Here is a 14,790-nt window from a genome sequence, read left to right as displayed (position 1 = left end):
CTGCCCTTAAACAGACAGATTTACACATCACCATAGACTGCTAAGCTATGCAAACAGTCAGCTATATGTCACACAGGCCCGGCGAGGGAAGTGAGACAAGGTAAACAGGGGTTTTATTTGGGTTTGTTTGAGTGCAGTTGCAAAGCTAGTGACCATGGTGGGTTTATTATTCCTGGTGTTGTGAAATATCTACAACACCATCCAAGGAGCTATTTGGTCAGCATGTTATGCATTAGACCAGGGTTTCCCAAACTCGGACTTCGGGACCCCAAGGGGTGCACGTTTTGGTTTTTACCCTAGCACTACACAGCTGATAATAATCAACTAATCATCAAGCTTTGGTGTTCCCGCCATATGATAAACCTCACTTTGGCCGTAGTATCCTCTCTCGACTGTCTTTCTTGGTCAGAATGATAATTTTATGTCGACTTTGGAGTTTTGTATTCTAATAGGAATGGGTAGTGTCTTCCTGGGTAGTCCCTTTTCTAATGCACAGCTCTGCTCCGTAAAACCATCATCGTAGTAACACATCCCCGAGACATTTATTACAAGTCTCATTCATAACGCTGTTCGTGGAGGTAGAGTGTAATTGGAAACTATTTGCACTCATTTTTACCTTGCAGCGATTTATGGATTGGAGAGTGAATCCCGCAAATGGTTTAATGCACCACATAAATCCTTATGGCGTGTGAAATACATAAATGTGTTGGTGTTGAATAATGGGACAAAATATTGAAGAGCAATGAAGTTATTAAAATGGATAGGCTTTGAGAGTGCCCTTTACATCTCAGTAAAGCACTCCCTTTACCGTAATATCAAATGACAAAAAAAATATGCTTGAAATGCAACATACAAATATTTTGAATTATATTTCACGCCATTCTCACTCTGTCTCTCTCTTCACCTATCTGTTCTCTACAGTAACTACACAGCCCTAGTAGGAGTGTGGATCTATGGCTTCTTCGTCATGGTGCTGCTAGCCCTGGACTTCCTCTACTACTCGGCCATGAACTATGAGCTGTGTCGGGTTTACCTGGAGAAGTGGGGTCTGGGTGGGCGCTGGCTGAAGAAGGCTAGGAGCCAGTGGCACCGGCCGGTCCCAGGAGAGGAGAGTGAGACCCAGAACCAGGCCCAGGGTCACCCCATGGCCCTCAGTCACCACCACCCCAGACACAGCCTCAGAGGCGAGGGCCAGAGCCCGACACTCCTCCCCTACCACACACCGACCGTCTGGTGAGTCACTCCGTCACACAGTGGATGTCCATTCAGACTCATTGTGCATTAAACAGTATGGACTTGTATAGAGTTGTCAGGATCAGGAAAGTAACACTTTTCAAATGCCATTTGGTGCTCATGATTTAATTATATACAGCAGAAAGCACAAGGGAGCCTAGCACATTCTCCCTCAGGGTTCATCACCTCACGTTGTCTTGCTCTATGTCTCATTGAATGTTACAATGTTGCTAAGTGAAAGTTACCATAGCAAACCATCAGCACAATATTTCTCCCTAAGAAAATATTTGGCATCTCCAGCATAGACCAAGTTTCAATACCGGGAATAAATCGGATTTATCCCTAGAGTCCCGGGAACATATGAAGCATTTAAAACACAGAGAGCTCTCCAGGACACACAAAGCGTTGTCGAATCATACAAACTGTGTAACTGTATAACAAAAGCCAAATGACCAAAGTTGCTAAGCTTGCTAGATAACCTCCTTCAACAAATGACAGAATATCTCATATACAGATAGCAGATCAGCTAATGAATAACGGGGAGTGGAAATCGTTTAAATACCAACTCAGTTTTAAAAACTCTCATACCATTTGTTGATCACACATCCTCTAGTGAAGCTCTAAGCAAGTATGAGACCGCGCAGAGTAGCAAGGAAATGTTATAGAGGTATCTTGACATGCAGGCGAGAGAGGTGTTTTGATCATGCAGGCGAGAGAGGTGTTTTGATCATGCAGGCGAGAGAGGTGTTTTGATCATGCAACCTATGGATTACTGAATAAAGTAAGGAATGTTCATGTGAGACAGGAGTCGGGATTTTGGGAGAAGTGGGATTTGGACTGGATAGGAAAATAGCCTGGGCTGTAGGACGGGAGAAGGTAGAATTTTCCCCTCATGCCTCTTGGAATTGTTAACAAACTTCATGTTTGTAACCAGGTTTCCATCCAACCATTTTATGCAAGTAAAGTAGCCTACATGTTGGATAAAAAAATGCACAACAGGCCTGATGGGAACAGCTAATTTGTCTGTAAACTTTCCTTTTGTTGACAAAACTAAATACGCTAGACAAGGAGGGATCTTTTTGTGCCAGCAAAATGAATTATGTGAGAAATGGTTGTGGTCCAAAATTACACAAAACATTATTTACCATTTCATTACTGTTACAGTGCTATTTGGTTGTTAATTGGATTTGTTCCCGACATTTCTTGATTTGTATAATTTTTTATTACTGTGTACAGTTTATATTTTACTGCATTGTTTAGAGCTAGTAACATAAGCATTTTGCTGCACCCTCTACAACATCTGCTAATCTGTGTAAGCGACCAATAAACTTTTATTTGATTGCCCCCAAACGCTTCGTAGGATGATGGGAATCAGAAACACTTAGCCTCGCCACACTCTCATGCCCTCACCTGTTCTAACCTTACACACACACACACACACACACACACACACACATACTCACTTGTGTCACATCTTCCCACACTCACATGCAGTCACCTACTCTATACCATATCATGTCTCAACATGCTCCTTCAGTCACCACTTAGAGGAGGAAAGTGAGAGACAACCAATGGAGACACACATCCAGCCTGGACCCACATATACAGTGCATTTGGAAAGTAATCAGACCCCTTTACTTTTTCCACATTTTGTTATGTTACAGCCTTATTCTAAAATGGATTAAAAAGAATAAGTCCTCATCACAATACCCCATAATGACAAAGCAATAACAGGTTTTTAGAAATGTTTATAACATTTACCTAACTATTCAGACCCTTTGCTCAGTACTTTCTTCAAGCACATTTGCCAGAGATTACAGCTTTGAGTCTTCTTGGGTATGACACTACAAGCTTGACACATCTGTATTGGGGAGTTTCTCCTATTCTTCTCTGCAGATTCTCTCAAGCTTCGTCGGGTTGGAAAGGGAGTGTCGCTGCACAGCTATTTTCAGGTCTCTCCAGATATTAGGTCGATTTAAAGTCCGGGGTCTGTCTGGGCCACTCAATAACATTCAGAGACTTGTCCTGAAGCTACTCCTGCATTGTCTTGGCTGTGTGCTTAGGGTCATTGTCCTGTTGGAAGGTGAACCTTCGCCCCAGTCTGAGGTCCTGAGCGCTCTGGAGCAGGTTTTCATCAGGATCTCTCTGTACCTTGCTCCGTTCATCTTTCCCTTGATCCTGACTAGTCTCCCAATCCCTGCCGCTGAAAAACATCCCCACAGCATGATGCTGCCACCACCATGCTTCAGGGGTGGTGCAAGGTTTTCTCCAGACCTGATGCTTGGCATTCAGGTCAAATAGTTCCATCTTGGTTTCATCAGACCAGAGAATCTTGTTTCTCATGGTCTGAGAGTCGTTTAGGCATCTTTGACAAACTCCATGTGCCTTTTACTGAGGAGTGGAATCTGTCTGGACACTATCATGAAGACCTGATGGTGGAGTGCTGATGAGATAGTTGTTCTACTGGAAGGTTCTCCCTTCTCCACAGAGGAACTCTGGAGCTCTGTCAGAGGGACCATCAAGTTCTTGGTCACCTCCCTGACCAAGGCCCTTCTCCACCGATTGCTGAGTTTGGCCAGGCGGCCAGCTCTAGGAAGAGTCTTGGTGGTTCCAATGCTGCAAGAATGTTTTGGTAATCTTGTGCCTCAACACAATTGGAGCTCTACGGACAATTCCTTTAACCTCATGGCTTGGTTTTTGTTCTGAAATGCACTGTCATCTGTGGGACCTTATATAGACAGGTGTGTGCCTTTCCAAATCATGTCCAATCAATTGAATTTACCACAGGTGGACTCCAATCAAGTTATAGAAACATCTCAAGGATGATCACTGGAAAAAGGATGTGCCTGAGCTCAATTTCAAATCTCATAGCAAAGGGTCTGAATTCTTATTTAAGTAAGGTATTTCTATTTTTTTATATATATAAATTTGCAAAAATGTCTAAACACCTGTTTTTACTTTGTCATTATGGGATATTGTGTGTAGATTGATGAAGGAAAAAAATATTTTATCAGTTTTAGAATAAGGCTGTAACAAAAAAAAATTGGAACAAGTCTAGGGGTATGAATACTTTTTGAATGCACTTTATATCTGTCTTCAAGGAATTCAAAGAACAACTGGAAGAACAAACTCAATCTTCATCAAAGGGTTGGATCAACACAGTCAGAATATTAGTCAGAACAACCTCAATCTTCATCAAAGGATTGGATCAATCTCTGTCTCAGACATTCTCTTGGTGTTGAGGAGCTGGCTTGTATTGAAAACACAGAGCTCTCACTACGAGCCAGACAGCCGGACAGCCAGAACGTCAGACAGACAGACACCAGTTCTCTGGCCAAGCCCTCTCTCTGACTGTCTATGATAACTTAATGAGAGCAGAGATATGACAAATGGGTTTGTTGGCCGTACCAGACCGTCAGAGTCAGGGTTCTGACACAGACAGGAGAGCTGAGACAGAATCTGTCCTAGCGGTGAACACATTCCTAGTGACTACCAGTGGGACATGTTCATAGGAACACCTGTCCATAGAGCCTGTCCTAATTATGAATATATGCCTAATTATACTGAACAAAATATAAATGCAACATGTAAAGTGTTGGTCCCGTGTTTCATGAGCTGAAATAAAAGATCCTAGAAATGTTCCATACACAAAAAGCTTATTTCTCTCAAATTTTGTGCACAAATTTGTTTACATCCCTGTTAGTGAGCATTTCTCATTTGCCAAGATAATCCATCCACCTGACAGGTGTGGCATATCAAGAAGATGATTAAACAGCATGATCATTACACAGGTGTACCTTGTGCAGGGGACTATAAACGGCCACTCTAAAAAGTGCCACACAACACAATGCCACAAATGTCTCAAGTTTTGAGGGAGCGTGCAATTGGCATGCTGACTGCAGGAATGTCCACAAGAGCTGTTGCCAGATAATGTAATGTTCATTTCTGTACCACTCTTATTTTCTTAAAATAAGATTAGCTTAATTATTTACATAAATTCCCTGAGAACCTGCACTAGCACATGGTTATATTAACAGTATTCCATGTCACCTAATTTTGGCCAGCTAAAACCACCGATCAAGCAACAATATTGACTAAATGTTGCTGCATGACTATTTTGCTGTGACAATACTGGTCAAACACCTGTGCCACCAGACATGTCCACAGAGGCCCGTTGTTAGAGAGAGCAGTCCGTTCAGTCTGAGAGGCCTCATCAGTCTCTGTCAGGGATGCTTCACTCCTACTGGAAACAGCTTCACACAGAACATACAGTCTTTGAAAATGGATCAGGTTTGGCTCAGGATTCACATTGTGGATAAAAGACAAAGTAGGCCTATAGGAAGGTAGCATCCATAGGCTACCTGATGGTAATACGTGCTGGTGTAATAGATGATTGGTAGTGAAGACTTTGCATTATGACTCCGTAAGGTTGTTATGGATGTGTTAGCAACAGTATGATCTTGTTCTGAAAATAAAGATGTAATATTTGACAAAACGTTTGATTGTTTAGAGTAAGCTGAGTTTTGGCTTAGGAAGTTCAAAGCGAGTGCTTTCAGTAAGCATTCATTTGTACGACATCTTCATAATCTGTACAAGTTATGAATAACAAATGTTTTCTTCCAAATGATACAAACATTGAGATGATACAATCTCAAAGACTGAGGCTAAAGGCTCTGTTCAATCACAAGCTGTTTTTCTGGTCTGAGATGAAAATAACATTGTTATTGTCTTACACTGCAAATTCTGTAATCGGTTGTGACTGAATAGGATCCAAAGTTTGTTGCCCAAATAAATACACAAACAATCATCAGATGGTCTTGAGTTAAGTTGCAAACGACAGAGCCGTAACCCCAGGGACAGGGAGGATGATGGGTAATGGCTGAGAATTAGATTCATACTTAGAGGAACATCTGTTTGTTGGTCAGATTTTTTTTAACCTTTATTTAACTAGGCAGGTCAGTTAAAAGCAAATTCTTATTTTCAATGACAAACAGTGGGTTAACTGCCTTGTTCAGGGGTAGAACGACAAATGTTTACCTTGTCAGCTCAGGGATTTGATTTTGCAACCTTCCGGTTACTAGTCCAACACTCTAACCACTAGGCTACCTGCCACAACAATACTTCAGCAAAAGTATCAGATTATTGCTCTGCATCTATTTCTTTGTGGGGAGGAATTGCAGCATGGCAAGTTAATGTGTGGGAACACTGTTTACCATAATCCCAGCTAGCAGATAACGTTGTGAGAACCATATGTTTCTTAGAGCTTGGTGAGAACATGGTGGTTGTTTTGTTATTTTGCATACAACCTTCCCACAACGCTCTGGTTAATGGTGCAGGATACCCAGCTAGCACATAATGTTCTGAGAACCATGTTTCTTAGGTGGGAATTTCAGTACATAACGTAACATACATAATTTTCTACAGGTTTCCTCATGGTTCTATTCAAAGTCATGATCTCAGAACATTCAGAGAGTATTAAAAAACAATGTTCTGTGGAATTTCAGTGCTTCAGCATAATGTTTTTCTACAGATTCTCTCCATGGTTCTATTTAAAGTCAAGTTCTCAGAAAATTAAGAAAACTTTCCACAAAAAAACACAAGAAAACATTAGTAATGTTCAAATAACGTTCTAAGTGTCACGACTGTTGAAGGAACTGGACCATGGTGCAGCGTGTTCTTTAATTAAGAAAAGACGCAAAACAAAACAATACACACTACAAAACTAAACCGTGAAGCTTAAGGCTGAGTGCCATAAAGTACGTCAACTTCCCACAAACACAGGTGGGGAAAAGGGTACCTAAGTATGGTTCCCAATAAGAGACAACGATAGACAGCTGTCCCTGATTGAGAACCATACCCAGCCAAAATATAGAAATATAAAATCATATAAACACAAAACATAGAACGCCCACCCCAACTCACGCCCTGACCAAACCAAAATAGAGACATAAAAAGGATCTCTAAGGTCAGGGCGTGACACTAAGAATGTTATTTAAAAACATATACATTACGTTTTCAGTCCCAACAAAACTATCTCTATCCTCTATCTTGTTAAGTGTGTGATCTTATTGATTGAGTGCTTGTTTCCTTTGAAATGGGGTCTGTTTGAATAGACAAAAATGAACAGCTTTGTATAAGTTTAAAAAAACATTGCACGCCAGCTCCATCCTGGGTGCGCAGTGGACTAATTCCATGGATAGAGAACAGAAGAGCATTGGTTTGAATCTCACTGACGTTACTAAAAGTCTTTCTGAAACATGTTCTGAGAACGTTATTTAGTTACTGTCAAATAACCTATAATTTCCAATCTCAGAACGTTAATAAAACCTCCCAGGAACACTTTCAGGGAACCATAGTAAAATGTTCTCAGAACCTCCCTGCAACCTAAAGATTAACAGTACCAGAACAGGCAAAATGTTCACTTCGGTTCTCAGAAAGTTTAAAAAACGTTCAGTCAGGAAACTTATGGCTTCGTTCCCAGAACCAATGGGGAACCAAAAGCGTACGTTCCTACAACTTCTAAGGAACCACATTTTCTAGCTGGGATTCTACTTGAGAAGGCTGTTATGTGTGCACAGACTTAAATCTGTTATTGGCTCAGCGTAGGCGGTCTGGGAATCTGATATTACTCTCTCTCCATGGATAGATTTATAAAAATTCTGCTGTTCAGGTATTGAAGTCAGCCTAAACAAATACAGAATGCTTAACCAGGTACTGTATGTTCTAGCTAAAAGGAAGAGTCGCAATGCATGGATGAGCAGAAAGCATAATCAGTTACTCATGCACAGTCATGTATTTACAGGAACCGATGGGTCCAATATAGATAACAGACAACAAGTCCCCATTGGTTAAGTGGAACAAATAATATGCACAGTGGGATCATGACAGTATCAAGTATGCCATGATTGATAAGAAGCTGTGGACTATATTGGCTCATAACAGGAAAAAGATCCAAGGCTTTGGTACGCTTTCTTTGACAATTTCTGCATGGAGAGCACATGAACACATGGCCACATAACTGATATATTTTTGACATTGTGGTCCACTGGGGCCCTGTAGCAAGCCTTTACACAGCAGTAAACACACACAGCTGTTCCTGGAAGCTCCCAGCACAGCGCAAATAAAAAACACTCAGAGCTCAATAATGAAACGGAATCTCCTCCTGACAGTTACAGATGTAGGATCTTAATTTGGTCACCCTGTTGCAGGATAACTTTCAGAAAAGGTAATACTTTTTAGGTTTAAAAAGGCTTCTGACGTTTGTAATTTCCATTTCACATTTGACTTGATTTCCCCTTACAAAAAAGGATCAACCCCTACAAAAATGTCCATTCATTATAATGCACATAATAATTCACATTTGCTGTTGCTGTAGGATTATTTTTCTGCTACAGCAAACTGTCTTAAATTAAGATCCTGCATCTGTACAATGTCTCAGATCTGGTTAGAATGTCTGGTCATATTAAGGCCAAGCACCACATGCTGAAATGACATTTTTGCATCTAGCTGTCAGTATTTATATTTGTTTGTATTTTGGGCCATTAATATTAGTATTTTCAAAAAGTCAACATAAAAATGTAAAAAACTTGAACAATTTATATTTTCTTTCGTTTATCATACTACCGTCATTAACATTTGAATGCATTTGAATCACTTTAGAATGAACATACACCAATCATTTCAAAGCTCACTACATTAAAGGGTCATTCAGCAGTTGAAACAATAATAAAGTGTTTTCTCTGCCCCGGTTTTTATAAAAAGCTAAGGGAAAGGCCTGGAGAAACTGAACCACTTTCAAATTCATAGAAAGTGCTAAGGAATTATATAAAATGTATAGTTTAACCATGTTTTGATGCTATATAATATTTGTTTACATTTACTTTGTTTACAAACATTGTAGTAAAACACGCTTATAATTTCATTTCTGATAGGGTACAGCTGTTGAACTAAGCTCATGAGGCATTTGTAAGTTATATTCTTCAAGAATCAATGGGTACATATCATAAAAAATGTATACAAAATGAAACGGGGAAAAGTTGATTGTGGTATGATTAAGGGGGGAAAATGACCCTCTGAGGGTGTGGTGCCTGGCCTCAAGGCCAGTTGTCCCTGCCCAGGGGTGGGGTGATAACCCTTAACTCTCTTGATACCATCGGATCGCACATGTGTGATGGACCCCTTACCAGAGAAAGGTCCTGGATTCAGTTTTGTGATGTTGGCAGATTGAGCCTTCCCTTTTCTATGATTAGTGCTGCTCTTTGGATTCCTCTTGTTCCCATACTGATACTAACTTAGTATGATGCCTCAGAGCGTTATAAAAAAAATACCTGAACTGCAATATAATTTAGGTCAGAATCTAGGTTTTAGGCTTTATAATACAGTATGTGAGCGACGATCAAGCTGCTCAGGGCTTGGTGTGTACAGATGTAGGATCTTAATTTGATCACTCTTTAGTTGCTGAGAATTTTCCTGTACAGCAGGAAATGCAAACTACTGTAGCATCGACAGTGTGAAAACTGAATAGGCAGCCAGCAGCATTTCATATCATATTAATGCATGTTAACCATAGCGAGAGATGAAGCTCTATCTCCATGGTGATTATCACCAGAACATTTGGCATCGGATCACAGCAACCAGGCCCGGTGCCATATGGACCACCCAACTCCTGGGTGATGCCTGCCTGCATGCCAGGCTGCCTCACCAGGCCAGCTAGGGTCATCTATAGCAGAGTTGACCAAACGAGGTAGCATCTGTCACCACAATCATAGGCCCTGACTCAGAGCTGAGCCGTCTGCCTGACCGTCACCTGACAGTCATTTCCAGTCAGCCCCCTGTGGCTAAGATACACAAAAGTATGTGGACACCCCTAAAAAATGTGGCTATTTGGCTATAATTTGGCTATTTCAGCCACACCCATTGTTGACAGGTTTATAAAATCAAGCAAACAGTTATGCATTCTCCATAGACAAACATTGGCAGTAGAATGTCCTGCACTGAAGAGCTCAGTGACTTTCAACGTGGCACCGTCATAGGATGCCACCTTTCCAACAAGTCAGTTCGTCTAATTTCTGCCCTGCTAGAGCTGCCCCAGTCAACTGTAAATGCTGTTACTGTGAAGTGGAAACATCTAGGAGCAACAACAGCTCAGCCGAGAAGTGTGAAGCTACACAAGCCCACAGTCGTCTGTTCTCGGTTGCAAAACTCACTACTGTGTTCCAAACTGCCTCTGGAAGCAACGTCAGCACAATAACTGTTCATCAGGAGCTTCATGAAATGGGTTTCCATGGCCGAGCAGCCGCACACAAGCCTAAGATCATCATGCGCAATGCCAAGTGTCAGTGGAGTGGTGTAAATTTAGCCGGCATTGGGCTCTGGAGCATTGGAAACGCGTTCTCTGGAATGATGAATCACGCTTCATCATCTGGCAGGCCAACAACTCTGGGTTTGGTAGATGCCAGGAGATCGCTACCTGCCCGAATGCATAGTGCCATCCGTAACGTTTGGTGGAGGAGGAATAATGGTCTGGGGCTGTTTTTCATGGTTCAGGCTAGGCCCCTTAGTTCCAGTGAAAGGAAATCTTAACGCTACAGCATACAATGATATTCTAGACGATTCTGTGTTTTCAACTTTGTTGCAATAGTTTGGAGTAGGCCCTTTCGTGTTTCAACATGACAATGCCCCCGTGCACAAAGTGAAGTCCATACAGAAAAGTTTTGTAGAGATTGGCGTGGAAGAACTTGACTGGCCTGCACAGAGCTCTGACCTCAACCCCATCGAACACCTTTGTGTTGAATTGGAACGCCGACTGCGAGACAAGCCTAATTGCCCAACATCAGTGCCCGACCTCACTAATGCTCTTGTGGCTGAAGTGGAGGCAAGTCACCGCAGCAATGTTCCAACATCTAGTGGAAAGCCTTCCCAGAAGAGTGGAAGCTCTTATAGCAGCAAAGGAGGGAACCAACTCCATATTAATGCCCAAGTTTCTGGAATGAGATATTTGACGGGCAGGTGTCCACATACTTTTGTCATGTAGTGTATCATACAGTGCCTTGCGAAAGTATTCGGCCCCCTTGAACTTTGCGACCTTTTGCCACATTTCAGGCTTCAAACATAAAGATATAAAACTGTATTTTTTTGTGAAGAATCAACAACAAGTGGTACACAATCATGAAGTGGAACGACATTTATTGGATATTTCAAACTTTTTTAACAAATCAAAAACTGAAAAATTGGGCGTGCAAAATTATTCAGCCCCCAAAGGTTAATACTTTGTAGCGCCACCTTTTGCTGCGATTACAGCTGTAAGTCGCTTGGGGTATGTCTCTATCAGTTTTGCACATCGAGAGACTGAAATGTTTTCCCATTCCTCCTTGCAAAACAGCTCGAGCTCAGTGAGGTTGGATGGAGAGCATTTGTGAACAGCAGTTTTCAGTTCTTTCCACAGATTCTTGATTGGATTCAGGTCTGGACTTTGACTTGGCCATTCTAACACCTGGATATGTTTATTTTTGAACCATTCCATTGTAGATTTTGCTTTATGTTTTGGATCATTGTCTTGTTGGAAGACAAATCTCCGTCCCAGTCTCAGGTCTTTTGCAGACTCCATCAGGTTTTCTTCCAGAATTGTCCTGTATTTGGCTCCATCCATCTTCCCATCAATTTTAACCATCTTCCCTGTCCCTGCTGAAGAAAAGCAGGCCCAAACCATGATGCTGCCACCACCATGTTTGACAGTGGGGATGGTGTGTTCAGGCTGATGAGCTGTGTTGCTTTTACGCCAAACATAACATTTTGCATTGTTGCCAAAAAGTTCAATTTTGGTTTCATCTGACCAGAGCACCTTCTTCCACATGTTTGGTGTGTCTCCCAGGTGGCTTGTGGCAAACTTTAAACAACACTTTTTATGGATATCTTTAAGAAATGGCTTTCTTCTTGCCACTCTTCCATAAAGGCCAGATTTGTGCAATATACGACTGATTGTTGTCCTATGGACAGAGTCTCCCACCTCAGCTGTAGATCTCTGCAGTTCATCCAGAGTGATCATGGGCCTCTTGGCTGCATCTGTGATCAGTCTTCTCCTTGTATGAGCTGAAAGTTTAGAGGGATGGCCAGGTCTTGGTAGATTTGCAGTGGTCTGATACTCATTCCATTTCAATATTATCGCTTGCACTGTGCTCCTTGGGATGTTTAAAGCTTGGGAAATCTTTTTGTATCCAAATCCGGCTTTAAACTTCTTCACAACAGTATCTCGGACCTGCCTGGTGTGTTCCTTGTTCTTCATGATGCTCTCTGCGCTTTTAACGGACCTCTGAGACTATCACAGTGCAGGTGCATTTATACGGAGACTTGATTACACACAGGTGGATTGTATTTATCATCATTAGTCATTTAGGTCAACATTGAATCATTCAGAGATCCTCACTGAACTTCTGGAGAGAGTTTGCTGCACTGAAAGTAAAGGGGCTGAATAATTTTGCATGCCCAATTTTTCAGTTTTTGATTTGTTAAAAAAGTTTGAAATATCCAATAAATGTCGTTCCACTTCATGATTGTGTCCCACTTGTTGATGATTCTTCACAAAAAAATACAGTTTTATATCTTTATGTTTGAAGCCTGAAATGTGGCAAAAGGTCGCAAAGTTCAAGGGGACCGAATACTTTCGCAAGGCACTGTATCAGCAAGTCTATTGCCTGGCACACTGGTTTCTGATTCAACAGATGGTCAATGTATGGTAGGTACATTGCTTTGACCAAACTTGACCATACGGCAACAGACACACTAACAGCAGTCATCTGCCTGCCAGTCTACCTGAGCAGTGTGACATAATAATCTGATAAAGATACCACTTACTAATGCCAGATTCTCTCCAGAAATAAGCTTGGGCGCTTCAAATATCTTTCATGTCATTTCTTTTGTCCCCAAAGCGTGTGTCTATTTCCTGCATATTCACATTGTATCTTTGAACCACTACTGCAGCTGAATGGGTTTGCGTGGTAACGTTTGGGTAGTGAATAAATTCAATCAAGTGAAGTCTGCCGTGTGTGTGTGTGGGGGGGGTTGTTAATAAATATATTGTTAATAAATATATTGTAGAAAAAACTAAAAACAGCCGGGTAGAGAGGAAGCACCATAGAGAGGAATGGTTGTTGCTTTTATTGTTCACTCCATTGTAATTAAAAAAAGATAACAACAGTAATGATGAATTGCCTTTTCCCCACTGGCCTTGTCCAATGCAAACATACAACATCGGAGAACGCTGAAACTAGAGTATACAACATATTTTCTAATTAATTTAGTTGCTTGAACTGTCAATACCATCGTTATAAGGGTTTTAATAGTGTATCACTGTCTTTTTTTTCCATTCAGAGTGAAGCTGCAAGAGGATGAATGAGTAGAAGAGTAGAGAGCAGCGACGCCGGGCAGAGGATAGCACGGCTCAGACACCTGTCTCTGTCTGCCTGGATTATTGACACAGTAACATACCACAGGGTGGCTGGCCCTACGGAGGCTAGTGGCTAGCTAGCAGTTCCTGCTCACCTCCATTCCTCTGAGCTCCTACACACAGGGCATTGGAGGATAGAGTATGACGAAACGTCTAGACTACAACAGAAGGCCCAGGTGAATGGAGCTGCTGCTACCCAAACACTGCTAAGGAACAGGCCACAGGCACTGAAAATGACCATGTATACCCCTGCATGGGCTGGGACTGTTCTAATAAGAAACCAATGGAGACTTGAAGTGGACTGGATAAAATGTGGTTACAAACGAGGGGGCTTTGTTTGATTTGTGTGTTTGAGTGTTGATTGCGCTTGGTTGCTGTGTGGGGTTAAATTCAGTAGTAGTCAGAAGAAGTTGTGGGAGTACTGTATCTAGTGGGGATGTATTTAAAGTAAACTAGTCAGGGACTTTCTATGAGTGGTAAACATCCTAGACGATTCACCATGGAGGTTGACAATGAGCATCTTGAAGACAGACTCACCTGAATCGAGCGACATCTCTATTCTACAGTGTCAGCCTGTCTTCAGAAAAGGCCTTTGTGTGTATTTTGTGATCTTATTATTTTTCTAATTAAACATAAGTTGGTGAAGTTTCCTCTACTACAACCTTCACAAATTGATGTCCAGTCCCTTTCCTGTCCAGGCTTTATTTAAAGAGACCCATTAGGAATAATGATAAAAATATATATTAATTTGGTTCATTTAAATTATAAGCACCAATGTCCCATACCGGTAATAGCCATTGAGAGCCCTGACCTAAATGAGAACATAGACCATCTCACACACAGAGCAATCACTGAATTGAATCTGAGGCCTGCATCCCAAATGGCATCCTATTCCCTATATAGTGCACTACATTTGGTAGGGCTCAGGTCAAAAGTAATGCACTATATAGGGAATAGGGTGCCATTTGGGATGTAGACCCAGGCTCTCTCTGCAGGATAGATTTAATTACAAGGTGAAGTCTATGGAAAAGAAATATGTCAACATAATAAAACCTTACTGAACACAGTGGTCTTCCCCTTCAAGCCACCTTGTCAGCTTAGCAATGAGCAAGAGT

General features: G+C 41.5%; 1 protein-coding gene across 4 annotated transcripts in view; it reads left to right on the top strand.

The window, feature by feature from the left end:
- shisal1a (shisa like 1a) overlaps positions 1–14,346 on the top strand; it is a 41,622-nt gene extending 27,276 nt beyond the window's left edge. For 2 of the 4 annotated variants that reach the window (XM_021598942.3, XM_021598943.3), the window contains exons 4-5: positions 922–1,233; positions 13,600–14,346. In XM_021598942.3, coding sequence (XP_021454617.1) covers positions 922–1,233; position 13,600 — 313 coding nt within the window. In that variant the 3' untranslated portion in view covers positions 13,601–14,346. Of the gene's footprint in view, positions 1–921; positions 1,238–13,599 lie in introns of those variants that run through there. The other 2 variants (XM_090231292.1, XM_090231293.1) reach the window with 1 other exon arrangement.
- Positions 14,347–14,790: the final 444 nt, after the last annotated feature.

This window comes from Oncorhynchus mykiss, chromosome 4 (assembly GCF_057628025.1).
Source record: "Oncorhynchus mykiss isolate SJ-2025 chromosome 4, ASM5762802v1, whole genome shotgun sequence".
In the NCBI taxonomy this organism is placed as follows: domain Eukaryota; kingdom Metazoa; phylum Chordata; class Actinopteri; order Salmoniformes; family Salmonidae; genus Oncorhynchus; species Oncorhynchus mykiss.
The sequence above is the reverse complement of the archived record's forward strand: the minus strand, read 5'-3'. Positions and strand labels throughout refer to the sequence as shown.